This window comes from Macaca thibetana, chromosome 19 (genome assembly GCF_024542745.1).
Source record: "Macaca thibetana thibetana isolate TM-01 chromosome 19, ASM2454274v1, whole genome shotgun sequence".
In the NCBI taxonomy this organism is placed as follows: domain Eukaryota; kingdom Metazoa; phylum Chordata; class Mammalia; order Primates; family Cercopithecidae; genus Macaca; species Macaca thibetana.
This window is the reverse complement of record NC_065596.1, coordinates 44,857,013-44,884,017: the sequence shown is the minus strand read 5'-3', so window position 1 is coordinate 44,884,017 and position 27,005 is coordinate 44,857,013. Positions and strand designations below refer to the sequence as shown.

The 27,005-nt window shown below is 50.6% G+C and overlaps 2 protein-coding genes across 5 annotated transcripts in view; one reads left to right on the top strand and one right to left on the bottom strand.

Annotated features, from left to right (window-relative positions):
- The window catches only part of BLVRB (biliverdin reductase B), a 220,150-nt gene that overhangs the window by 9,066 nt on the left and 184,079 nt on the right, over positions 1-27,005 (top strand). The window lies entirely within an intron of this gene.
- Positions 17,564-27,005, bottom strand: part of LTBP4 (latent transforming growth factor beta binding protein 4) — a 30,036-nt gene continuing 20,594 nt past the window's right edge. For all 4 annotated transcript variants that reach the window (XM_050768880.1, XM_050768877.1, XM_050768878.1 and 1 more), the window contains 8 exons: positions 24,503-24,769; positions 24,148-24,219; positions 23,450-23,578; positions 23,101-23,247; positions 21,340-21,492; positions 20,025-20,405; positions 19,522-19,674; positions 17,564-17,981 (listed from right to left, as the gene is read on the bottom strand). In XM_050768880.1, the coding sequence (XP_050624837.1) occupies positions 17,827-17,981; positions 19,522-19,674; positions 20,025-20,405; positions 21,340-21,492; positions 23,101-23,247; positions 23,450-23,578; positions 24,148-24,219; positions 24,503-24,769 (1,457 nt within the window). In that variant the 3' untranslated portion in view covers positions 17,564-17,826. The remainder of the gene's footprint in view (positions 17,982-19,521; positions 19,675-20,024; positions 20,406-21,339; positions 21,493-23,100; positions 23,248-23,449; positions 23,579-24,147; positions 24,220-24,502; positions 24,770-27,005) is intronic.

Genomic DNA, 27,005 nt, shown 5'->3' with positions numbered 1-27,005 from the left:
CCATGATGTGAGGGAGCCCAAACCAGCTCCCGTGGAGAGACCACATGGAGAAGGCCTGAGACAACATGGAGCCAGGAGAAGGTAAGAGCGAGCGAGAGAGCGAGAGAGCGAGAGAGCGAGCGAGAGAGAGCGAGCGAGCGAGCGAGAGAGCGAGAGAGAGAGATCCACCCACCCACCCCCAGCTGCTTCCCTGTTCCAGTTTCAGCTGCCAAGTGACTGCAACCATATGAAATTCCGAGTCAGAACTGCCCAGTTGGGTTATTCCCAAAACTCTGACCACAGACACAGTGAAAAATAATAGGATGACTGTTGTTGTTTTGGGCCACCATGTTTTGGAGTGATTTGTTACCAAGCAATAGTAACTAGAAAGAGGGAAATGTGTGGAGCATAAGGAGCGTGCAAAGAAAAGCAGCCTTGAGAGGTGAGAATGACCATATAATGACAATAACAGAAGCTAACATTTGAACGCTTTCTGTATATCGGCACCATTCTCAGTGCTTTGCATTAACTAACTCATTTAATCCTCACAGGAACTCTACCATATGAGTGCCTTCACTATCTCTGTGTTACTGAAGGGAAACAGGGCAGAGAAGCCAGAAATTGGCTTAGAATGGAAATTGAACCCAGGTGTGGCTTCAACAGCCCTAGTGTGAGCCACTCACCTTACTAGTTGAAGAACCTGTGCTTGGCTCAACCAATCTTGCCATTATGGTTTTTCCGTCTGTCCCTCAGATCACAGTGATTGGCTCTTGCATGAACACGTGCCCTCGGTTGGCCCAATCAGAGTTAGCCTCATTTCTTTGGCAGGAAATCTGAGCCAAAGGTGCTCTCCTTTGCTTGTGGGGTATGAAGGAGGTTCCCTGTGGCCAGAGGCTGGAGGCAACCATCTTGGGAACTTCCACTGGAAAAGATAAAGCAGAGAGGTAAAAAGAAATGGGGTCCCGCGGGAATGGTGGCTCACGCCTTTAATCCCAGCACTTTGGGAGGCCAAGGCAGGCAGATCACTTGAGGTCAGGAGTTCAAGACCAGCCTGGCCAACATGGTAAAACCCAGTCTCTATTAAAAATACAAAAATTAACTGGGTGTGGTGGCACATGCCTATAGCCCTAGCTACTCGGGAGGCTAAAGCGGGAGAATCACTTGAATTCCAGGGAGTTAGAGGCTGTTGCAGTGAGCTGAGATTGTGCCACTGCATTCTAGCCTGGGCAACAGAGCCAGGCTCCATCACAAAAAAAAATAAAAAGTAAAAAAGAAGGAAGGCAGAAAGAAATGGGGTCCTTGGTGATACGGCTGAGCCATTGTGTTAATTTTGGCTGAAGCCAGCACAAGTGTGGATTTTCCAGCCAGAAATTCCCCTTACAGCTGAAGCCATTTGAGTCAGCTGTTGTGGTACTTGCATCTAGGCGAATCATCAAATATTTTACAACCAGTCCAGGTGCGGTGGCTCACGCCTTAATCCCAACACACTGAGAGACCAAGGCAGGAGGATCGCTTGAGTTCAGGAGTTCAAGACTTGCTTAGGCAACATAGTGAGACTTTGTCTCCAAAAAAAAAAAAAAAAAGAAAAGAAAAGAAAAAATGAATTTCACAACCAATACTTTGGGCACTGACCGAGAAGCATGGTTCACTTCAGTGCCCGATATTGACCTTTTACTTCCTGCATTGTGGAGCGGTCTGGGAAGTCCTGGGAGAGGGACCAGGGCAGCTGGAGTGGCCATGGTGGGGTACGTCATTGGAGCGACTTGAGAGCATGATTTACCAATCAATAGGGAAATAATTCAATATTTCAACAATCAACATAACCTAGATATACCCCAACAACATTCCCCGCAGACAGCTTGTCCAAGCTGAATATGAGCTTTGCTTGCTGATGGATACAACACCCCGCCTTTGTTTGTTTGTTTGTTTGTTTGTTTGTTTTTTGAGACGGAGTCTCTCACTGTCGCCCAGGCTGGAGTGCAGTGGTGCGATATCGGCTCACTGCAACCTTCCCCTCCCGGGTTCAACCGATTACCCTGCCTCAGTACAACTCCCTTTAGACGTGAGCTAGTGTGAATGGATTTCTGTTTCTTGCAACCGAGCATATATAGAAGAAGGAAAAAAAAAAAAAAACAGATCCCCTGACAAGCTTGAGTCATGAATCAAACGTTTAGGAAATAAATAGCAGTCCAATCTCGCTTTAACCGTATGAGGTCATCTTAGCTTCGGGTCAGGCTGAAACTCTGCCGAGGTTTTTGACCATGAGCTCTGCCAAAGGGTCCGCACCCTTTGGCCCAAGAATCCCTCCTCTGGGACACACAAGGAGGTCCATGGGGGCATTATTTATAATGGGAGGAAATTGGAAACAGCTTCAACCTCTGGCAATGCTGCCCTTTTGAATAAACATAGTGCAAACATTAGAGATTGTGTTTATCCAAAGATGTTTTAACAGGGGAACAGCTTACATTTTAAGAGGGGAAAAAACAGGGCTGTATAAACAATTTGCTCATACAGTTATGTAAAACACACACGTGCACACACGCATTTAAAAAGCTCACATAGAATAGAAAAGACTGAAAGGAAATATATCAAAATGTCAACAACCAATAGTGGTACAGGACTTAGGGATGGGAGGGGCGTCTTTGCCTTGCTCGTTTTCCACAGTCCAAATGTTGCTTAATGAACACCAAACTCTCCTCTTTTTTTTTTTTTTTTTTTTTTTTTTTTTTTTTGAGACAGAGCCTCGCTCCATCCCCCAGGCCAGAGTGCAGTGGCGCGATCTCGGGATCTCGGCTCACTGCAACCTCCGCCTCCCGGGTTCAAGCAATTCTCTGCCTCAGCCTCCTGAGTTGCTGGAATTTACAGGCGCCCACTACCGCGCCCGGCTAATTTTCATATTTTTAGTAGAGACAGGGTTTCACCACCTTGGCCAGGCTGGTCTTGAACTCCTGACCTCGTGATACACCCACCTCGGCCTCCCAAAGCCGGGATTACAGGCGTGAGCCACCACACCTGGCCTAATTATTGTATTTTTGGTAGAGACAGTGTTTCTTCATGCTGGCCAGGCTGATCTTGAACTTCTGACCTCAGGTGATCCACCTGCCTCGGCCTCCCAAAGTGCTGGGATTATAGGCGTGAGCCTCTGCACCCAGCCCAAACGCTTCTTTTATAAATTTTGTTTTCAATTTTTAAACTCTTATATCATGACAATTTTCAAACAGACACAAAAAGTCGAGAGACAATAAGCTTACATATACTCATCACCCAGGTTCAAGAATCATCAATATTTTGCCATTGCATCTTCTTTCTCCTCCCCGTTTTTCTGAATACTTGAAAAAAAATCACACGCTGTAGTCCCAGCTACTCAGGAGGCTGAGGCAGAAGGATCACTTGAGCCCAGGAGTTTGAGACCAGTCTGGGCAGCATAGTGAGACCCTATCTGTAAAAAAAAAAAAAAAATGAAAAATAGGCCAGGCAGGGCCGGGTGCGGTGGTTCATGTCTGTAATCCCAGCACTTTGGGAGGCTGAGGCAGGAGAATGGCGTGAATCCAGGACGCATAGCTTGCGGTGAGCCGAGATCACGCCACTGCACTGCAGCCTGGGCATGGTGACTCACGCCTGTAATTCCCGCACTTTGGGAGGCCGAGTTGGGAGGATCACTTGAGGCCAGGAGTTTGAGACCAGCCTGTTCAATATAGTCTTGTCTCTACAAAAAAAAAATTTTAAAAACATTAGCCAAGCATGGTGGCCAGTGCCTGTAATCCCAGCTTTTTGGGAGACTGAGGCAGGAGGATCACTTGAGTCCAGGAGTTTGAGGTTATAGTGAGCTATGATCATGCCACTGCACTCCAGCCTGAGCAACAGAATGAGACCCCATCTCTAAAAAATTAATAAAAATTTTTTTTAATTACAGGTGATAGGAATTATGTTGTTTCATTGGTAAATACTTCAATGAGCATCTTGAAAAGAAGAATAGGGTACATTTTCTTTTCTTTCTTTATTTTTTGGACAGGGTCTTGCTCTGTCGTCCAGACTAGAGTGCAATGACACAATCTCAGCTCTCTGCAACCTCAAACTCCTGGGTTCAAGTAATCCTCCCACCTCAGCCTCCTGAGTAGCTGAGATTACAGGCCCACCCCACCACACTTGGCTAATGTTTTTTTAAAATGTTGTGTAGAGGCCGGGCGCGGTGGCTCAAGCCTGTAATCCCAGCACTTTGGGAGGCCGAAACGGGCGGATCACGAGGTCAGGAGATCGAGACCATCCTGGTTAACACGGTGAAACCCCGTCTCTACTAAAAAATACAAAAAACTAGCCGGCCGAGGTGGCGGACGCCTGTAGTCCCAGCTACTCCGGAGGCGGAGGCAGGAGAATGGCGTGAACCCGGGAGGCGGAGCTTGCAGTGAGCTGAGATCCGGCCACTGCACTCCAGCCTGGGTGACAGCGCGAGACTCCGTCTCAAAAAAAAAAAAAAAAATGTTGTGTAGAGATGAGGTCTCACTGTGTTGCTTAGGTTGGTCTCAAACTCTTGAGCTCAAGCAATCCTCCTACCTAGGCCTCCCAAAATGCTGGGATTACAGGTGTGAGTCACCACACCCAGCCAAGGCATGGTATGTGGGCATTATCCAACCACAATGCCATTATCAAGTCTAACATAACAGAAATTCCTTCATATCTCCTAAAAGCCAGTTTGTGTTCAAATTTCCCTAATTGTCTCAAAAACAAATTTTTACAGTTGTTTGGTGTGAATTGGAATCCAGAGAAAGTACATTCATTGTATTTGGTTTTGAACTTTCTTCTTTTCTACAAGCAGTAAAATTTATGGGTGAGTGTGTGTGCGCTCGTGTATAAGCCTGATTCTTAAGGGGTTTTTTTGTGTGTGTGGTTTTGATTTTGGTTTTTGAGACAGAGTCTGGAGTACAGTGGCATGATCTCGTCTTACTGCAACCTCCGCCTCCTGGGTTCAAACGATTTTCCTGCCTTAGCTACTGAAATAGCTGGGATTACAGGCATGTGCCACCACACGCAGCTAATTTTTGTATTTTTAGTAGAGACAGGGTTTCACCATGTTGGCCAGGCTGGTCCTGAACTCCTGGCCTCAAGCGATCATCCTGCCACGGTCTCCGAGAGTGCTGGGATTACAGGCAGGAATCATTTAGTCCGGCTCAATTCTGAGTTTTGACAAATTCGTAAGTCATCTAATCACCACGGTATGGATTCATGACAGTTTTATTACCTCAAAAATTCTCTTGGGCTTTGTAGACAAGCATAGTTGGTTTTTATATCTCTGCATTTATTGTTCCAATGGGAGGAAAAGCAATCGTGGGAGGTTGTTTAAGGCCTGGGGTTATTCAAGATTGGGGAGGAGTCTACCAGCAAAAGCCCAGGATTAGGCAGGAGGAGACCGGGACTCCAGGCCTGCTCTTCCACTTGGGCCTTCCTCTCTCTGAGCCTCAGTTTCCCCATCTGTAAAGTGGGTGCTGTGAGAACCCCAAGAGTTAACAAAGGCATCCAGGAAGCTCTCAACCGTGGCAGCTCTTTCTTTCTTCTTCTTTTTTTTTTTCTTTTTTTGAGACCGAGTTTTGTTCAGGCTAGAGTGCAGTGGTGCGATCTTGGCTTACTGCAAATCTCCTCCTCCCGAGTTCAAGCGACTCTCCTGCCTCAGCCTCCCGAGTAGCTGGAATTACAGGCATGCATGCGCCACCACACCTGACTAATTTTGTATTTTTAGCAGAGATGGGATTTCTCTATGTTGGTCAGACTGGCCTCGAACTCCTGACCTCAGGTGATTCGTCCACCTCAGCCTCCCAAAGCTCTGGGATCACAGGCGTGAACCACCTTGCCCGGCCCTCTTTCTTCTTTATTTACAGCCTCTGAGGCTGAGTCATCCCGACCCAGGCACTAGCCCTACACAGAGCAGCCAGCCCTCCTGGTCACCTGCCCACTGCTCCCCCACAGACAACCTGACACTGTGTTCCGTGCTTTATTTTAAATTATTTTTTATTTTTGGAGACAGGGTCTTACTCTGTTGCCCAGGCTGGAGTGCAGTAGCATGATCACGGCTCACCACAGATCTCCTGGGCTCCAGTGATCCTCCCACCTCAGCCTCCCAAGTAGCCTTGGGAGTACAGGTGGGTGCCACAATGCCTGGCTAATTTTATTATTTTTTGTAGAGACAGGGGTCTCACTATGTTGCCCAGGTTGATCTCGAACGGCTTAAGCCATCCTCCCACTTTGGCCTTCCAAAGTGCTGGGATTAGAGGTGTGAGCCACCATACCCAGCCTATGCACTGTGTTTTCTACCTTCAATAGCACTCACATTCTCCCCTTCCCTTGGCGGGGCACGGTGGCTCACACCTGTAATCCCAGCACTTTGGGAGGTTGAGGTGTGCGGATCACTTGAGGCCAGGAGTTCAAGACTAGCCTGGCCAACATGGCAAAACCCTGTCTCTCCTAAAAATACAAAAAATTAGGCCAGGCATGGTGGCTCACGCCTGTAATTCCAGCATTTTGGGAGGCTGGGGCAGGTGGATCACTTGAGGTCAGGAGGATGAGACCAGTCTGGCCAACATGGTGAAACCCTGTCTCTACCAAAAATATTAAAAATTAGCCAGGTGTGGTGGTGTGCGCCTATAATCCCAGCTACTTGGGAGGCTGATGAAGGAAAATCCCTCGAACCCAGGAGGCGGAGGTTGCAGTGAGCAGAGATCGTGCCACTGCACTACAGTCTTGGAGACAGAATGAGATTCTGTCTCAAAAAAGAAAAAATAAAATAATCTCCTTCCCCAACCCACAGTCCCCAGGGCCTGCCCCTCCTGGACTCTCCACGGCCCTGCCCATCTCCGCTGCCTGGGTGCCTGCCGGGCCGGCCTCCTCCCTGGACTCCAGCCTGCCCTTATGTCTCCCTTGACCCACTCCCACCCAGCCACCCACAAGCACTTTCTATATCTGACCACAGCCCCCCATGTCTCAAAGAATAACTCGAGGCCTGCCAAGCGCCTCCCTTCCCCATAGGACAAAATTATTTCCAGTAATAATCACGGAATGAAATGAACAATATTAATAGCCAGAAAAGAAATGTAAACAGTGGAGATTTTCTTTTCTTGAACCTCATATATGTAAAGTCGTGCCAGTAAAAATTAAATTTAAAAGTAAACATTACAGTACCAAAAAGAAAGAAAGAAAAAGAAAAATAGCACTACTATTTATTCAAAGTTTATTGAAAAATTCAAAGTTGGAACTTGGGTTTTTGGGTTACAGTCTGATATAAAATTGTTATGTAGATAATTGTGAGTTTTTTCATCTTGAGGAGAAAGAGATTGGGAGGGAGGGAGGGAAACAGGAAGAGAGACAGACAGAGAGACAGACACAGAGCGGGACACAGTTGACCCCTTCACACGGGGCCCTGGGCACTTAGAGTTCACCCTGCAAAGCTCCCCCGGAAGTCAGGACTTGGTGTGGGTTGTTGCAGAAATGTTTCCTCCCCTGCCCGGGCTCCACTGGGAAGCTACGTCCCCCACCCCTGCCCTTCCTCCCGCCCACAGCCTGCCTTCTCTCTGGGGACCTCTGCGGAGCTGCCTGGAACATGCGTGGGGTGACATGCATAGCAAGCTGGGGAAAGGAACCAAGGTGGCAGAGCCAGGCCCCTTGAAGATATAAAAGCCCATTGCATTGGGAAAGAGGGACTCCGGGGGGCTGAGACTGTCCTGTTGCTTAAACTGGGTGGAGGAGACACTGGGTGTGGGTGCAGCTCCTTGTTTGTTTTCGGCAGTGGTTTATTGAAGTAGACCCACATTCAGGAAAGTACAAACCATAAGTATAACTGCTGGAGGAATCATCACCGATTGAACACACCTGTGTCACCAGCCCCCAACCCAAGAAGCAGTATCTCCAGGCCCCCAGAAGCCCCCTCGACGTTCCCTTATCACCTGCCCTCCCTCCAAGGTCATTATCACCCTGACTTCTGACGGCATAGATTGGTTGTGCCTGTTTTGAATTCGTGTAAATGCAATCTGAAAACATGTTCTTTTTAGCATCTGGCTTTTTTCACTCAGCACCGTGAAAAAAAATTCATCCTGGTTGTCGTGTGTAGTTATAGGTTATTCTCTTTGCAGCACACAGGGTCACTGTGGGATCAGTTTATCCATTCTCCTGCTGGTGGTAAGGGCCTGAGCCAAGTGGGGCCGGGTGCAGTGGCTCACACCTGTAATCCCACCACTTTGGGAGGCTGAGGTAGATGGATCACTTGAGGTCAGGAGTTCGAGACCAGCCTGGCCAACATGGTGAAACCCCATCTCTACTAATAATACAAAAATTAGCTGGGAGTGGTGGTGGGTGCCTGTAGTCTCAGCTACTTGGGAGGCTGAGGCAGGAGAATTGCCTGAACCCGAGAGGCGGAGGTTGCAGTGAGCCGAGATTGTGCCACTGCACTCCAGTCTGGGCAACAAGAGCGACAAAACTCCATCTCAAATTAAAAAAAAAAAATTAGAGAGACTGAGCCTAGTGGAAAAGAGACCTCTAGGCAGAGGGAACAGCCAGTGCCAAGGTCCTGGGGTGGGAACGTGTCTGGATCTTAGAGAAACAACAAGGAGATCTGTGTGGCTGCAGAGGAGTATGTGGGAGGTGGAAGGGAGATGAGGTCAGAGAGGAAACAAGAAGCAGATGGTGCAGAGTCTGCAGGACCACAGTGAGGACTTTGGCTCTTACTTTGAATGAGATTGGCAGAACACAGTGGCTCAGACCTGGAATCCCAGCACTTTGGGAGGCCGAGGTGGGTAGATAAGTTGAGCCCAGGAGTTCAAGACCAGCTTGGGCAACAAAGGAGACCCCGTCTCTATCAAAAACTTGGCTGGGTTGTTGTAGTGTGTGCCTGAGGTCCCAGCAGCTCAGGAGGCTGAGCCTGGAGGATGGCTTGAGCCGAGGAGGTCTAGGCTACAGTGAGTCGTGATTTGCACCATTGCACTCCAGCCTGGGCAACAGAGTGAGATCCTGTCTCAACAATAACAGCAACAACAACAACAACAAAACAAATGAGCAAAAATATCTTCGAGTGAGATGGAGCCACAGGAAGGTTTCGAGCAGCAGAGGGACTTGATTTGACGTGGGTATTCAGAGTCCCTCTAGCTGCATGACAGGGAGAGATTGTGGGGACAGGAGTAGGAACTCCAAACCCTAAGAAGGAGGGTGAGATATGGGTAGCAGCTGTGGAGGTGGTAAGAAGTATTTGGCCTCTGAATACATTTTTTCTTTGTTTGTTTTTCCAATGAAGTCTCACTCTGTCGCCCAGGCTGGAGTGCAGTGGCGCAATCTCAGCTCACTGTAACCTCCGCTTTCTGGGTTCAAGTAATCTCCTGCCTCAGCCTCCCATGTAGCTGGGATTACGGGAGTACGCCTCGATGCCTGGCTAACTTCTTGTTTTTTTGTATGTGTATTTTTAGTAGAGATGGGTTTCACCATATTGACCAGGCTAGTCTCAAACTCGTGGCCTCAAGGGATCCGCCCGCCTCAGCCTCCCAAAGTGCTGGGATTACAGGTGTGAGCCACCATACCTGGTCCTGAATACATTTTTTGTGTGTGTGATTAGTGATGTATTTTGTTTACTTCTACCATTTTGCTTTGTGACTTTAGTGTCCCTCATTTTTCTGCGTTTATTTTTTTTTCCATGCTCATTTAAGCTTCTTTGAATTGGCTGCATTTTTTTGTTTAGTTTTGTCTTATGTTTTCTTATTCTTTATTTTCCCTCTACTAGTTTGGAATCTATGCACCATTTCTATTCTTTTTTTTTTTTTTTTTTTTTTGAGACTGAGTCTGGCTCTGTTGCCCAGGCTGGAGTGCAGTGGCCGGATCTCAGCTCACTGCAAGCTCCGCCTCTCGGGTTTACGCCATTCTCCTGCCTCAGCCTCCGGAGTAGCTGGGACTACAGGCGCCCGCCACCTTGCCCGGCTAGTTTTTTGTTTTTTTTTTTTTTAGTAGAGACGGGGTTTCACCGTGTTAGCCAGGATGGTCTCGATCTCCTGACCTAGTGATCCGCCCGTCTTGGCCTCCCAAAGTGCTGGGACTACAGGCTTGAGCCACCGTACCCGGCCTTCTTTTAGTAGCAATCTTTGAAATTTTACCATGCTTTTTTTGTTTGTTTGCTTGTTCGTTTGTTTTTTGAGGCAGGGTCTCGCTCTGTTGCCCAGGCTGCAGTGCAGTGATCTTAGCTCATTGCAGCCTGGAACTCCTGGTCTCAATGGATCCCCTGTCTCAACCTCCTGTGTAGCTGGTACTACAGGTGTACATGACCACACCCACCTAATATTATTTCTGTAGAGACAGGGTTTTGCTATGTTGTCCAGGTTGATCTCCAACTCCTGGGCTCAGGTGATTGTCCCACATTGGCCTCCCAAAGCCCTGGGATTATAGGCATGAGTTACTGTGCCTGACCATGCACATTTTAAAAAATCAGGTCTATTTCTATTGGAGGAAAACTATTTTAAAAAAATCAAGTCTAGGCTAGGCACGGTGGCTCACGCCTGTTATGTCAGCACTTTAGGAGGCTAAGGAGGGCAGATCATGAGGTCAGGAGTTCTAGACCAGCCTGGCCAATATGGTGAAATCCCGTCTCTACTAAAAATACAAAAATTAGCCAGGTGTGGTGGCACGCACCTGTAGTCCCAGCTACTCGGGAGGCTGAGGCAGAAGAATCGCTTGAACCCGGGAGGCAGCGGTTACAGTGAGCCAAGATCGCACCATTGCACTCCAGCCTGGGCGACAGAGCAACACTCTGCTCAAAAAAAAAAAAAAAAAAATCAAGTCTACAATCTAATATTTTCCACATCATACCGAACAGTACCTGCAGCACAGAGCATGTTGCCTTTGATCTCCCTAATCCTACTTATAATGATAGTGTTGTCTAAGATTTTATTTTATTTTATATTATTTTTGAGTTGGAGTCTTGCTCTATTACCCAGGCTGGAGTGCAGTGGCGCCATCTTGGCTCACTGCAACCTCCGCCTCCCAGGTTCAAGCGATTCTTGTTCCTGAGTAGCTGGGATTACAGGCACCTCCCACCATGCCCGGCTAATTTTTGTATTTTTAGCAGAGACAGGTTTTCACCACGTTGGCCGGACTGGTCTCCAACTCCTGACCTCAGGTGATCCACCTGCCTCAGCCTCCCAAAGTGCTGGGATTACAGGTGTGAGCCACCGTGCCTGGCCTAAGATTTTAGATCTCTCATTTTTAGGAAGTGTTTTAAGTTTTCCTTTAGAAATAATTTCAGATCATCCTGGCTAACATGGTGAAACCCTGTCTCTACTAAAAAATACAAAAAAACTAGCCGGGCGAGGTGGGGGGCGCCTGTAGTCCCAGCTACTCGGGAGGCTGAGGCGGGAGAATAGCGTAAACCCGGGAGGCGGAGCTTGCAGTGAGCCGAGATCCGGCCACTGCACTCCAGCCTGGGCGACAGAGCGAGACTCTGTCTCAAAAGAAAAGAAAAAAAAAAAGAAATAATTTCAAACTTACCAAAAAATTGCAAGACAAATAATAGGACAAAGAACTCTCCTGTATTTCATACTTGGGTTCGTGGATTGGTAACATTTCTACCTTATTTCCTTCATTGCTTGCTCTCTTCTCTGTTACGTGGGTATATTTTCTTTTTCTGATTTTTTTAAAAAAAGTATTTAAGGCTAAGTTTACAAACAACACTACCCCTAAAAGATTCTGTAATGGGCCAGGCACGGTGGCTCGCGCCTATAATCCCAGCACTTCAGGAGACTAAGGCGGGTGAATCACCTGAGGTCAGGAGTTTGAGACCAGCCGGGCCAACATGAAGAAACCTCATCTCTACTAAAAATACAAAAATTATCCAGGTGTGGTGGCACACGCCGGTAGTCCTGGCTGCTCAGGAGGTGAGGTTGCCGTGAGTCAAGATTTCAGTGAGCTGAACTGCACTCTGCACTCCAGCCTGGGCGACAGAGCGAGACTCTATCTCAAAAACAGAACAAAACAAAACAAAAGAATAGGGATGTTCTTTTACATGACCACAATATAGTGATCAATTTTAGTAAATTTAATACTAGTACATGAATTTTTCTAATCGACTGTTTGTATTCCAGTTCTATCAACTGACCCAGTAATATCCTGATACATAGCATCACTTTTCCTCCAACACAGAATGGGACACCTTTTCTAACTAGAGCTGACAGAATTTGCTGACAAATTTGGTGTAAGATGCAAAGAAAAAATGTCACATTCCTGAAATGTTCTGGAGAAGGGTGAGACAGAGGTGCCGATGACGTGCGCCAGGCACCAGTCTCTCTGTTCCTCTCCCAGCCCTGCTTCCCCTCGTGTTGGCTGCATTTTCAGGCCAGCTCTTCTCCCATGCAAGACCCTAGTGCTCCAGGCCTATGCCCTTTCAGCACAGCTGTCTAGGAAGCCCCTTCTTCAACAACGAGCAGTAGCCCCAGAGCCAGCGCTCATCAGTCTGGCTTCAGGGACAGGCATGTCCCTGAGCCAGTGGCAAAGGCTGAAGGGAAGGGATTCTGTCATTGGCCAGGTCTGGAGTCTTCTAGGAGGGTCAACATGTGAACCACACGAGCTGAGAGTGAAGGAGGCAGCTCTTCTCCCAGTGGGAGAGGCAGTTAAAGCAGTGGTTTCCAAAGTGTAGAGATGGGGTTTCACTATGTTGGCCAGGCTGGTCTCAAACTCCTGACCTCAGGTGATCCCCCTGCCTTGGCCTCCCAAAGTAGTGGGATTACAGGTGTGAGCTACTGCATCCGGCCTATAGCGTTTTGTTTTGTTTTGTAGAGACAACGCTTGCTATGTCGCCCAGGCTAGTCTAGAACTCGTGGCCTCATGAGATCCTCCTGCCTTGGCCTCCCAAAGCCCTGGGATTACAGACATGAACCACTGTGCCTGGACAATCATAGCTTTATTTTATTTTTTTATTATTATTATTTTTTTGAGACAGAGTCTCACTCTGTCACCCAGGCTGGAGTGCAGTGGTTCAATCTCAGCTCACTATAACCTCTGCCTCCCGGGTTCAAGCTATTCTCATGCCTCAGCCTCCTGAGTAGCTGGGATTACAGTGCCCACCACCACACCCAGTTGATTTTTTGTATTGTTTTGTAGAGACCGGGTTTCACCATGTTGGCCAGGCTGGTCTCGAACTTATGGCCTGAAGTGTGTGGGTCTCAGGTGTTGGCCACCACGCCCGGTCTATTAGCTATTGATGATGATGATGATGATGATGACAACGATGACAACGACAATGACCCCAGCCTGCAAAACCAAGGCTGGCTCGCAAAAGGAGCTCAGGGCTCGCTGAAGACTTTACGAGCACCGGCCACTAAGGGGCGCAGCCGGCTTGGGCTGCGCCGGCGCGCGACGGCCATCGGGGGGCGCTGCGTTGCTTGTCTGGAGAGCACGGTGACCGCCTGGACTACCTCCCTCTGAACATTCCAGAGGAGAACGCGTCGTCCCGGCCAGTGCCAGAAGCCCCAGCGCCAGGGCTAGGGGTTAGCGCAGGGGATGCAGGCAGGATAACACTTAGATCCATGGGGCACACCCTCCAGGCCCGGCGGCGGGTGAGATCTCAGAAGAAAGATCCCACTCCCGGGATGCTGAAATTCGATTGCAGTTTTCCAGCACTGTTGGCCAGCCCTGTCGCAATTCCTGGGACATTTATGCAGCAAGGTGGTTGTGGAGGCGGGGGTGGGAATGGGATACCCACAGACGATTCCGAGGGAGGATGAGAATACTTGGAAATTGCCTGCAACCTTTGTTCGTGTGAGTTTTTCTTCTGTGAATGAGCTTTCGACAGATTCTCAAAGGGGTCTAGACCCCCAAACAGAGACTGTTCAGAGCTCTGTGTCTTTCTCCAGAAAGCCTTCCCTGATCATCTCTCAGACTGGATCAAGTGTCTCCTCTGGGCACCCATGCCCTCTGATCTTCCCCCACCCCAGCCTGACCCCTGCCTGTCCTTCCCCTGTACAGCACAGGCTGTCACGTGTGGTGATGTGTCAGTGTCCCCATGAAGGCAGGGGCCTGGGATTTCTCAGACACCAAGAAGGCCACCATTGTTGTCCAACACAGGCCTTACATACCAAAGGAAAAACATCTAACAGATATTTGCTTTCTTACTTCTAGGCCTTTGGAAGTGCTGTTCCCTCCACCTGGAACATGGTTCTCCACCTCTTTCTCTTTCTTTCTTTCTCTCTCCTTCCTTCCTTCCTTCCTTTTCTCCTTCCTTCCTTCCTTTTCTCCTTCCTTCCTTCCTTTTCTCCTTCCTTCCTTCCTTCCTTTCTTTCTCTTTCTCCTTCATTCCTTCCTTCCTTCCTTCGTTTCTTTTTCTTTCTTTCTTCTTTCTTTCTTTCAACAGAGTCTCACTCTGTTGCCCAGACTGGAGTGCAGCAGTGCAATCTTGGCTCACTGCAACCTCCGCCTCCTGAGTTCAAGAGATTCTCCTGCCTCAGCCTCCCGAGTAGCTGGGATTATAGGCATCTCCACCACTTTCATCTTGCTCATTTCCCTACAGTGATCAACTCTCAGCTCCAACATGTCCTCCTCTAGGAGCCCTCCCTACCTCCCACCCCATAAGGCTGGGTTAAAGCTTGTGGTCCTCTAATTCACTTATTGCAAAGCAGGAAAATATCTGTTGAACGAGTGAGTGAGGAGTTAGTTAGTGTTTGGGTCGGGTTCCCTGTGCCAGCTGGAGGGTAACTTCCTGAAACCCTCTGTAGGGTTGGGGATTTTAAAGAAGGGCTTTATTATGATTCACATACCACACAAGTCACGCATGTGTAGTGTACAATTCAATAATTTTTGGTACAGGCAGTTTTGGGCAACTGTTACCCCTTTGTGGAACCTTGAGCCCTCCTTGTCTGACACTCCTCCCCACCAAGGCCCTGTGTTAGGTGCTTCTCACTGTCCTGTTGAAGGGGATGGGGTATGGCCTCCTCCTCCACCCTGGGAGAGAGAATTGGTAAAGAACAAGACCTAGCCAGACTGGGTGCTGTGGGTCATACTTGTAATCCCAGCACCTTTGGTAGGAATTTGAGATCAGCCTGTCCAACACAGTAAGGTCCCCTTTCTACAAAAAATTAAAATTAAAAAATTAGCTGAGCATGGTGGCACATGCCTGCAGTCCCAGCTAATTGGGAGGCTGAGATGGGAGGATCACTTGAGGCTTGGGGTGGTTGAGGCTACAGTGAGCCATGGTGGCACCACTGCACTCCAGCCTGTGCAACAGAGAAAGACCCTATGTCAAAAAAAGGAAAAAAAAAAAGAAAAAGAAAAGAAATAAAAAGGAAGAAGAAAAGAAAAAGACAAAAGAATGAGACCTTACTATCTGCCCAGCCACAGGGCTCAGCATGTCCTGGGAGGCCCAGGGTTACACCAACAATGACTGGGCCCTTGCTCTGTACCAGATGCCATTCTAAGCACATATATGACAATTCATTTGACTACCACCACCAATCCTGCAGAGTAGGCGCTCTTAGTATGATTCCCCAATGTAGCACAGGAGGCTTCTGGGAATGGGACTCCTCCTGACACTCAGCGGGTGGGCTGGGGATCAGGTCAAGAAGCAGCCTCCAATCTGCAATTTATGCAATTTCAGCTGTACCTAGAGGATTAAAACTGGAGCTCACAGGCCAAATAGGCTCCATAGGGTACTATATTAGTCCTTTTTTTTTTTTTTTTTCCTGAGACGGAGTCTCGCTCTGTCACCCAGGCTGGAGTGCAGTGGCACAATCTCGGCTCACTGCAACCTCCAGCTCCTGGTTTCAAGCGATTCTCCTGCCTCAGCCTCCTGAGTAGGAGGGACTACAGGCATCCACCACCATGCCCTGCTAATTTTTGTATTTTTAGTAGAGATGGGGTTTCACCATGTTGCCCAGGCTGGTCTCAAACTCCTGAGCTCAAGTGATCATCCTGCCTTGGCCTCCCAAAGTGCTGGGATTACAATCGTGAGCCACCCTGCCAGGCCAAAAACAGTATTAACACTGGGGAGAATTCCCCTTCCTAGTCTACCTAAGCCTTAGGCAGATCACACTTAGGAGTAATGTGTGCTTCAGTTTTCCCTGCTTCCTGCTAACATTCCGGGTCTGGTCTTTGCAGCATGCGAGTTTGAAACCCTGGGGACACATGCATTGACAGGTAGGTGAAGAATGACTCAGGTACAGTTTTGTGGGGTTGGTTGGTTTTGAGATGCAGTCTTGCTCTGTCACCAGGCTGGAGTGCAGTGGCATCATCTCAGCTCACTGCAACCTCTGCCTCCTGGGTTCAAGTGATTCTCCTGTCTCAGCCTCCTTAGTAGCTGGGATTACAATTGCACGCCACCACGCCTGGCTAATTTTTGTATTTTTAATAGAGACGGGGTTTCACCATGTTGGCCAGGATGGTCTGAATCTCTTGACCTTGTGATCCGCCCGCCTCGGTCTCCCAAAGTGCTGGGATTACATGTATGAGCCATCGCGCCCCACCGAGGTACAGTTTTTTTTGTTTTTTTTCCAGCTTGTCCCAGTGCTAAGCTGATCACCCACGATCCCTGGTCCCTACTCCTGCCCTAAGTTTATGCTGATCTAGGATGTTCTTGTTTTTTAGGGAAGAAGATTCTGGACTAGGAACATGGCCAATAAGTAGTTAGGGCGCATGGAGGAGGTCGGTGCTGGGTCCTCAACCATCACACTCAGAGCTTATTCCCGCCTCCAGCTGCCAGGACTGCCGCTCCATACTCCATCCACAGCCAACTCCCAGCTGGAGCTTCAGGTCTGGGTTTGGCCCACCAGGTACTCCTGCTCCCTGCTCTTGCCCCATTTGTTCCAGGATAGCTTAAGACTTCTAGGCCAGGCGCGGTGGCTCCTATTTATAATCTCAGCACTTTGGGAGGGCGAGGTGGCAGGATCTCTTGAGACCAGGAGTTTGAGACCAGACTGGGCAACGTAGGGAGACCTCGTCTCTAAAAAATAAAAGCTGGGCGTGGTGGCTCACACCTGTAATCCCAGCACTTTGGGAGGCCAAGGTGGGTGGATCACTTGAGGCCAGGAGTTTGAGACCAGCCTGGCCAACATAGTGAAACCCTGTCTCTCCTAACAATACAAAAATTAGCCAGGTGTGGTGGTGCGCGCCTGTAATCCCAGCTGCTTGGGAGGCTAAGGCAGGAGAATCGCTTGAAACTGGGAGGCGGAGTTTGCAGTGAATGGAGATGGCGCCACTGCACTCCAGCCTGGGTGACAAAGCGACACTCCATCTCAAAAATAAATAAATAAATAAAAAATAAAAAATAAAAATATTAAAAAAATCCAGAGGCAAGATTGCTTTCCAGATTAAAGAAGAACAAAACAAAGAGAAGGAAAAAGAGAAAGACGCATGCAGAAACAGAGATGAAAAGACAGGATGTAGAGGTTAGGCAGAGAAAACAAATCAGAGACAGAGAGACAGAGATGAGACAGAACGACAGAGACAGAGAAGGAAGGCAGAGACCAAGAGAGGCAGAGACAGACGAAACTAGGGGTCAGAAGGGAAGGGAATGTCATTTTGTGACTCAAAGCACAAACTGAGGTAGATTTGGAGAAACAGAAAGACAGATGGAGGCAAAACATACAAAATAGGTGGGTTTTAATGGAGAATTTTATAAAAGGGAAAGGGCATGTGAAGGGGCCCCTGGGCCAGGCCCGGGACCACCGCATCAGTGGGAGCGCTGGGGGAGGCGGGGCAGTGCAGGGCGTCGCAGCTTCCAGGTGTCCGTAGGTCCCTTCTCCAGGTCCAAGCGGGCCGCCCCATGCACATACGCATAAGGGGGCTGCAGGATGCGCTGCAGGGGCCATGTGTGGTAGGCGCGGATGGGCGGCCAGCGGGTGCCAGGGCTTAGGCCCGGGGCCGCGCGGGCGCACAGTGGTGCGGCTGGTGCGTGGGTGCGAATCCTGGGCGGCAGATACAGCGGAAGGAGCCATCCGTATTGAGGCAGCGCGCGTTGACGCACAGCGGGGAGGCAGCCTCGGCCTCATCACACTCGTTGATGTCTGTGGAGAGGGGACAAGGATCCCTGCTGAAGGCTGGGGCCCCAGAAGCTCGCCTCCTCGGCCCCTTAGGCTCTTGGAACAGAGGAGCAGATGCTGAGCCTCTCGTTTGGAGTCCAATCTGACCTCAGCCATCTGCTAGCTGTGTGAGCCCGGCCAGGTGGCTTAACCTCTCTGTGCTTCAGTTTCGTGTTCTGTAAGATGGGTATGGTGGCCCATACGGCACTAGGATTTTGTTAAGAAAATAATAATGGCCGGGCGCGTAACGGTTCATGCCTGTAATCCCAGCACTTTGGGAGGCTGAGGCGGGCAGATCACTTGAGGCTGGAGTTCGAGACGAACCTGGCCAACATGGTGAAACCCCGTCTCTACTAAAAATATAAAAATTAGCCAGGCGTGGTGGCGGGTGCCTGTAATCCCAGCGACTTGAGAGGCTGAGGCTCGAGAATCACTTGAACCCGGGAGGCGGAGGTTGTTGTAAGCCAAGATCAGGCCACTGCACTCCAGCCTGGGCGACAGAGTGAGACTCCGTCTCCAAAAAAAGAAAATAATAATAAAAAAAAAGAAAATAATACTGATGATGGTGTCAACAACAGTAAATGTTCATGCATTGTTTTAAGCACATTACGAGTATTAACTTTGTTCTAATATCCCTATTACGTAGGTACTGTAATTCGTTTTACACATGTGCCTCCATTTGCACATGGTCTTAATGTTATTGTAAATCAGTGTTAATAATATTCACAATTCTATGAAATGGGATCTTTGACTATAGCCATTTTTCAGATGAGAAAAATTAGGTAAGGGCAGCGACCTGTCCAGCGTCACACAACAAGCTGCTGGACTGGGCCTGAGGTCTATGTGACCTCCTTGAGTTTTTTTGTTTGTTTTTTGAGACGGAGTTTCGCTCTTGTTGCCCAGGCTGGAGTGCAATGGCGTGATCTTGGCTCACCGCAACCTCTGCCTCCTGGGTTCCTCCCAAGTAGCTGGGATTACAGGCATGCACCACCACACCCGGCTAATTTTGTATTTTTAGAGATGGGGTTTCACCATATCGGCCAGGCTGGTCTCAAACCCCTGACCTCTTGATCTGCCCGCCTCGGCCTCCCAAAGTGCTGGGATTACAGGCATGAGCCACCGCACCTGGCTGAGTTCTTGATTTTAATCACTTGGCTTTACTACAATCCAAATTAGGCAGACTTGATTAATACTCCCATTTTACAGGTGGGAAGACTGAAGCTCTCCAAAGCGGTCCTGCAAGTTGCCCAAGGTAGCATTGCAAGTCACACCAGCACTATTCTATCCTATCCTGCTTCAAGGCCCAGTTCCAGCACTGTGTCAAGCCCTGTCCTGCTGACACCCTGACTCCGCCTTCTTCAGTCAAGCCCCATCCAGTTGCAATTACTCCTCCCTTCTGGGCTGGTCCGTCCCCTGTAGTGAGGTTGTTTCCCGTCCCTTACCAGCAGCCCCTGCTCAGGGCTTCCACCCTCCCTGGACAAGCCTTGCCTCTCCCCACATATGCTGGCCCCGGGCCCGCCCTCACCAACGCAGGCCATGCGAGTCATGTCCAGGCGGTAGCCATCGAAGCAGCGGCAGGTGAAGCCTTCGGGGACGCGCACGCAGCGGCCATTGGTGCAGCCGTCCAGGATCCCGCACTCCTCTGCCTCCAGCTCCTCGTAGGGCTCAGCCAGGGAACCTGTGGGAAATGCGGGGACCCTGTGACTTGAAGTCCCTGCCTTAGTCCCTTACCCACCGCGGTGGGTGCGCGTCCTTGGCTCCATCTTTCTTGCTCTAAACTGTCCACCCGCTCCAGGGCTGCGGCGGGCGCTGTGGGGCCAGTACGCTTACCTCATTCTCTCACCAGCTTTCCCTCTGCCGCTTTCTCTTTCTTTGCCGGGCTACAGACACTTCTCTGTCCCTCTCCGTGGCTCTCTCCAGTTGCACCTGTGTTCCGTCTCTCCTCCCACCTTCTCTGTTTCCCTCCCTCCCCTCTCTCTGCACACCTCACCCCTCATTTCTGTCTCATCATCCGCTGGCAGCGCTCACCAGCATAACTTCCACCTTCAGGAAGCTCCTCGGGCTCTGGGAAGGAGCGGCGGGTGTCCCGGGACCGATAGGGCCAGCGGGTGCCCGGGCCGGGTGGCGCAGGAGCCTCAGATTCGCCATAGGGGCCACCATCATCCTCAAAGTCTGGCATGTCGAAGCGGGGTGCCCCGTAAGGAGCCTCCCGGCGGGCGAAGGGACCAGGTGGCGGTGGGTAGGGGTCGTAGGGTAGCGCAGGTGGCGGGTACAACTCAGGCCCATACGGGAGGCCCTGGTAAGGTGGGCCTAAGTCTGGGCCGTACTCGTAGGGGAGTCCAAAGCCACCTGGTCGCGGGGGGCTATATGCAGGGGGGCGTAGCACATTGCACAGGGCCTCGAAGTCATCTGGGAACAGAAGTCAAGGCAATCAGCCCCCGCTGGCCCCCACACCCACCCCTCATGTACCCTCCTTGGGAAGAGGAGGCAGAGGAGTGGATGGGGAGGGTCCTGGGTGGCCCTGGGGTGTCTGGAGCCAGCACTGAGAATCTGAAGGCTAAGACTGGGATTCCAACGTGCCAAGATCAAGGGTAATGAAGCCTGCTAAAAATCAGGGTCTGAGGCTAGAATTGGAGGGACCCATGGGAGCTAGGACTAGGGACCTGAAGAAATCAGATGAGGGTGTTCTGTGGACCAGGACGAGGGAATCCCAGGAATTGCTGCTGGGGACCCGAGGGGACAGGATGCATGGGAGAGGGTCTGAGCCACTAGGACCTGAAGGTCTGGGGACCCAGGACTGGGGTCTTTGGAACTGGGCTCCTAAGGGCTGAGGATTGAGGAACTCAGGGGTTGTAGGAACCAAGACTTGGGAATCTCTGGGGCTGTATGTTGGGGTCTTAGGCACCCGGATGTGGTGTCCAAGGCAATGGGATTGGAGTTCTGTGGGGCTGTGACCACGGGGTCTGGGGCCAGGATGGTGAGGTCTGAACAACTGGTATTTCAGGTCTAAGGGCCCAGGATTTAGGGGAGGACATCTCATAGGCTGTGTCTTGTGGTTCTACAGACCAGGAGCGGAGGGTATGACAGACCAGACCTCAGGGGCCTGCGGGGCTGGTACCATGGGATCTGCTGGGTCAGGCCTTGGGATGTCTGTGGCTGAGATTTGGAAGTCTTTGGAATGTGACTCGGGGACCAAGATTTTGGGATGGGCTGCGACTTGGGGGTTGGTCTAGGGGACAGAGTTTGGGTAGAGTCTGTGGGTTCTGAGACTGGGGATCTGAGGGCCTAGATTTGAAGCCCATGGGGCAAGGCCTCTGAGTTCAGCTTAGGCCAGTGCCAGCACCTGAGTCCTGGGCAGGGCAGAGGGCACAGTCCATGCCCCAGGCCTCTCCATACAGGCAGCAGCACTCTGTGTAGGTGGCCTGACGGTCCAGCCGAGGGTGACTGCACACGAGGTCAGCCCCAACTTCCTGCCAGCACACTCCCAGATTGTCATCTGCAGGTGGAGACAGCATGTGTCAGACTGGGCCTGGCACTCGGGTCCTCCCAGGGGCTGGGCCCTTCCCCTGCTGAGCAGCCCAGTCACCCTCTGCCTATCAACAAATCCTTCTCATCAGCTGTGATCTAACTCCGGAAGTTCTCTGAGGTCGCTCCAGGGGTCTGGATTGAGGAACAAGGAGACTGTCATATAAGAGGAGAGGGCAGAAGAAGGGGGTCCAATGACTAGGAGGTAGGGCCTGAGAGGGGTCTACCCAAGTCTGGCTTCCAGAGAGCTGTGTGACCTCGAGGCAGTTGCTTTGCTTCTCTGAGCATTGTCTGACATCTCAGTGTATGGGGGCTAGTGCTGAAGGCACAGGAAATGAAAGAAGAGTGGTTGGGACAGTGGGCAAAAAGAGAGGTGGCAAGATGCATAGAGAGTGTTGGAGCCTGTAATCCACTTTGGGAGGCTGAGGTGGGGGCATTGCTTGAGCCCAGGAGTTCAAGACCAGCCTGGGCAACACAGCAAAAATCCATCTTTACCAAAAAAAAAAAAAAAAAATCAAAAATTAGCCAGGCGTGGTGGCGGGCTCCTGCAGTCCCAGCTACCACAAGGCTGAGGTGGGAGGATCATTTGGGCGTGAGAGGTCGAAGCTGCAGTGAGCTGTGATCATGCCACTGTACTCCAGCTTGGGCGACAGAGCGAGATCTTGTCTCAAAAATGAAAACAACAACAAAGACAGTGTTCAAGAGACAGAGCTTCAGGAGAAACTGTCAGAGATCTAGAGATAGGAAAAGAGTCAGAAACAAAAAGGGAGAAAAAAGACCGAGAGAGAGAGAGAGAAACACATCCAAAGAGTCAAAGACTCAAAACAGGAAAACAAAGATACACAAGCAGGAGAAAGAGACCTGAAAACAAAGATCCAGAGGGTGTCAGAAATTCAGAGAAAACACGAAAGACAGAAATCTACAAACACCTGGAAAGAGACAGAGACCTAGAGATGCAGAGAAATAATAACAGGTAGCACCCATGTGGCACTCAGTAAAAAATAAATAACAACATTTGAAAAAATAAAAATAAAATTCCTCAGCCAGGCGTGGTGGCTCACGCCTGTAATCCCAGCACTTTGGGAGGCCGAGGCAGATGGATCACCTGAGGTCAGGAGTTCGAGACTGGCCTGACCAACCCGGAGAAACTCTGTCTCTACTAAAGAAAAAAATACAAAATTAGCTGGATGTGGTGGCACATGCCTGTAATCGCAGCCACTCGTGAGGCTGAGGCAGGAGAATCGCTTGAACCCCGGAGGCGGAGGCTACGGTGAGCTGAGATGGCGCCATTGCACTCCAGCCTGGGCAACAAGAGCGAAACTCCGTCTCAAAAAAAAAGAAAACTTCTCACAGCCACCCTATAAGGTAGGGGCTATTCACCCAGTGTGCAGAAAGGAAGCTGGAGTCCAAGAGGCAACATGCACTGGGACAGAGACTGAGTTGGGGCTCAGTGGGGCGTGGCCTTTGAAGGGCGTGGCTGTCGCAAAAGTGTGGCCCGGGTGCGGGTGTGAGGCTGAGCGGAGGGAAGGAGGGCCTGGACGGCGTGGGAGGGGCATAGCGGATTTGGGGGCGGGGTTACCGAGGCTCTGGCTCTCGTTGGAGACGCAGCGGCGCTGCGAGCCATCCAGCACCAGTGGGGGCTCGCAGGTGCAGTGGTAAGAGCCCACAGTGTTGACGCAGCGGCCGCCCTCACAGGCCGGCTCCTCATCGGCGCACTCGTCATTATCTAGGGAGAGGATGGTTAACAGGCATCCCCTTCAACTCCCCCTACCCTTTCCCATTTCTCTTCCCAGCACATTGGCAGTGTGATGGATGGAGTCTAGACTCCAGGAAAGACTCCCGCTGGGGGTGGCCACATTCCAGAGAGGAGCTGGCATGGCTAGGGGTTGGAGAGAGTTGCCAGGGGTTGGGGGAGGTGGGGCTTGTACCAATGCACTCCAGCCGCTGTGTGTGGTAGTAGTAGCCGTTGCTGCAATAGCACGAGTAGCCCGGGGCCGTGTTCACACACACGCCACTCTTGCACACCTGGTCTCGGAAGAGCTGACATTCGTCCACATCTGTGGGAAAAGCAGAGAGAGAGATGGGGGTGGGCTGGATGGGTGGAGTGTGTGAGGGCATGACCAGGGAAGACAGAGATAGAGGTGGTGATAGAGACCAAGAAGTAGAGACAGGGAAAGAGAGATGGACAGGCCAGGAGTGGTGGCTCATGCCTGTAATCCCAGCATTTCAGGAGGCCAAGACAGGCAGATCACCTGAGGTCAGGAGTTTGAGACCAGTCTGGCCAACATGGTGAAACCCTGTCTCTACCAAAAATACAAAAAAATTAGCCAGGCATGGTGGTTCGTGTCTGTAGTTCCAGCTACACCAGAGGCTGAGGCAGGAGAATCGCTTGAACCCAGGAGACAAAGGTTGTAGTGAGCCAAGATCTCGCCATTGCTTTCCAGCCTGGGTGACAAGAGCAAAACTCTAAAAAAAAAAAAAAAAAAAAAAAAAAAAAAAAAAGAAAAAAAAAGAAAAGAGACAGAGGACGGGTGGGGTTGGGGAGACAGATACAGAGAAGCAAAGGGTGAGACACAGAGCTGGGCCTGAGAGCTGAGTAGGGTGGAGGGTCAAAGGCTGGCCTCACCTCTCCGGAGGCTCGGGTCTCCGCTGGGCGCCAGGTAGCCCCGGCCGTGAGGGCACAATGACTGGTACTCAGCTACACACAGAGACAAGCCTGAGCCAGGACACCAGAGCCCCAGCCCCACCCTGCTCGTGCCCACTTGTCACAAGTCACTCTGGCCCTGTGCCTGTTAATGCCCACCACTCAGCCTCATGCCCACCCCTCAGCCTCATGCCCACCTATCTGGCAGCTCGCCCTTGCCCTGACAGTACTAGTACCTCAACGCCCTATCCAAATGTGTCCCCTGTCCCAGGCCCACACCCCACCCAGTATTTCCACCCAAGCCTTCAACCCTGTGTCCCCATCAGCCCATGCCCACCTGTCTCGGTGCCTGGGCACTGCTGGATGCGGCAGCCGTTGCCCCAGCCCTCACCCACAGTACAGCAGCACTCCTGCCACGTCACATTCCGAGCCAGGATGTTGTCACATGCATCCGGGGCCGCCGTGTCAAAGTAGCACTCCCGGCGCCCGCTCCCCACAGGGCCCTGCCTAGGTGTGCTGGGTCGGCGGGGCGGGGGTGGTGGGGGTGGCCTGGCTGGCAGAACGGGGCTGGCAGGTGCCTGGGGCTGTGAGCCTGGGAACGTGCCTAGGGAGACAAGCGGCTTTAGCCCAGTGTGGGTTGAACCCCCAACCCCGCCACATCATAGATGGGGAAACTGAGGCCGGCATAGATGGGAAAACAGGGTGACAGCCATCAATGGCAGAACCAGACTCCATACCTCTCACACTCTGTCATTGCCTCTCTTTCTCCCACTGTCACCTCCTGTCATTTCTGCATCTCTTGCCTCCCCACCTCACACTTCCCTGTCACTGCAGCTAACAGCTCGGGTGGGTGGTGAGGGAACGTCCCTGGCTTCCTGGATGCCTCTCTGGGTCTCTTATCTGGTGTGTCCCAAACTGGCTGAGTCTTCATCTCAAAATCTACACTTTGTCACCAGGTGCAGTGGCTCCTGCCTGTACTCCCAGCACTTTGGGAGGCCGAGGTGGTCGGATTACTTGAGGTCAGAAGTTTGAGACCAGCCTGACCAACATGGTGAAACCCCGTCTCTACTAAAAATACAAAAAATTAGCCGGGCGTGGTGGCGGATGCCTGTAATCCCAGCTACTTGGGAGGCTGAGGCACGAGAATCACTTGAACCTGGGAGGCAGAGGTTGCAGTGAGCCGAGATCACACCAATGCATTCCAGCCTGGGCGACAGAGCGAGACTCTGTCACAAAACAAACAAAAAACCTGTGCCTTGTCTTGGACACAGCTTCCCCACCCAGACATCCACAGCTTGTCCATATGGCCTCTTGGGTTTTTCTCCCACCACCCTTTCTTCCCCTTCCACAGCCCCTGCCTTGGTCCAGCCCTGTCCTCTCCTGTCCAGGCCCCTGCCCCAGCCTGTTCCCTGAGCTCCCAGCCTCCAGTATCACCCGCTGCAATCACCTTCACATGGCGGCCAGAGGGAGGTTTCAAAATCCAATTCTATCTTTCCTGCTCAAAACCCTTCCATGAATACTACACAGTCATGAAAAAGAATGAAATCATGTCCTCAGCAGCAGCATGGATGCAGCTGGAGACCATTATCCTAAGCAAATTAATGCAGGAACAGAAGACCAAATACCACATATTCTCACTTATAAGTGAGAGCTAAACAGTGGGTACTCATGGATATAAAGATGCCCACAATAGATGCTGGGGACCACTAGATAGGGGAGGGACAGAGGGAGAGGGACAAGGGTTGAAAAACTGGATGTTAGGCCAGGCATGGTGGCTCACGCCTGTAATCCCTGTACTTTGGGAGGCCGAGGTGGGTGGATGACCTGAGGTCAGGAGTTCGAGACCAGCCTGGCCAACATGATGAAACCCCATCTCTACTAAAAATACAAAAAGTTAGCCAGGCGTGGTGGTGGGTGCCTATAATCCCAGCTATTCAGGAGGCTGAGGCAGGAGAATCGCTTGAACCTGGGAGGTGGAGGTTTCAGCGAGCCGAGATCGCGCCACTGCACTGCAGCCTGGGCAACAAGAGCGAAACTCCATTTCAAAAAAAAACAAGAAAAACTGGCTGTTGGGTACTATGCTTATGCTTACTATCTGGGTGACGGAATCATTTGTATCTCAAAGCTCAGCATCATGAAATATACCCAGGTAACAAACCTGCTCATGTATCTAAAGTAAAGATGGAAATTATTAAAAATAAATAAATACATACGTAGCTTTTTTTTTTTTTTTGAGATGGAGTCTCCCTCTGTCACCCAGGCTGGAGTCCACTGGCGCAATCCCACAACCTCCGCCTCCTGGATTCAAGTGATTTTCCTGCCTCAGCCTCTCGAGTAGCTGGGATTACAGGCGTGTACCACTACATCCAGCTAATTTTTGTATTTTTATTAGAGATGGGATTTTGCCATGTTGGCCATGCTGGTCTGGAACTCCTGACCTCAGGTGATCTGCCCGCCTCGGCCTTCCAAAGAGCTGGGATTACAGGCGTGAGCCACCACGCCCAGCCTAAATACGTAACATTTAAAAATTAAAAAATATATATATACTGCAGCCTGGGCAATATGACAAAACCACGTCTCTACAAGAAATACAAAAATTAGCTGTGGTGGTGGTATATGCCTGTAATCCCAGTTACTCAGCAGGCTGAGGTTGGAGGATTCCTTGAGCACAGGAGGTGGAGGCTGCAGTGAGCTGAGATCGTGCCGCTGCACTCCAGCCTGGGTGAAAGTACGACTCTGTCTTGAAAAACATTAAAAAAAAAAATTTCCAAAAATGCCCCGAAACCCCTTCCACAGTACCGCAGTGCTCTCTTACTGTGGTAAGTCGGTGTGATCGGGCA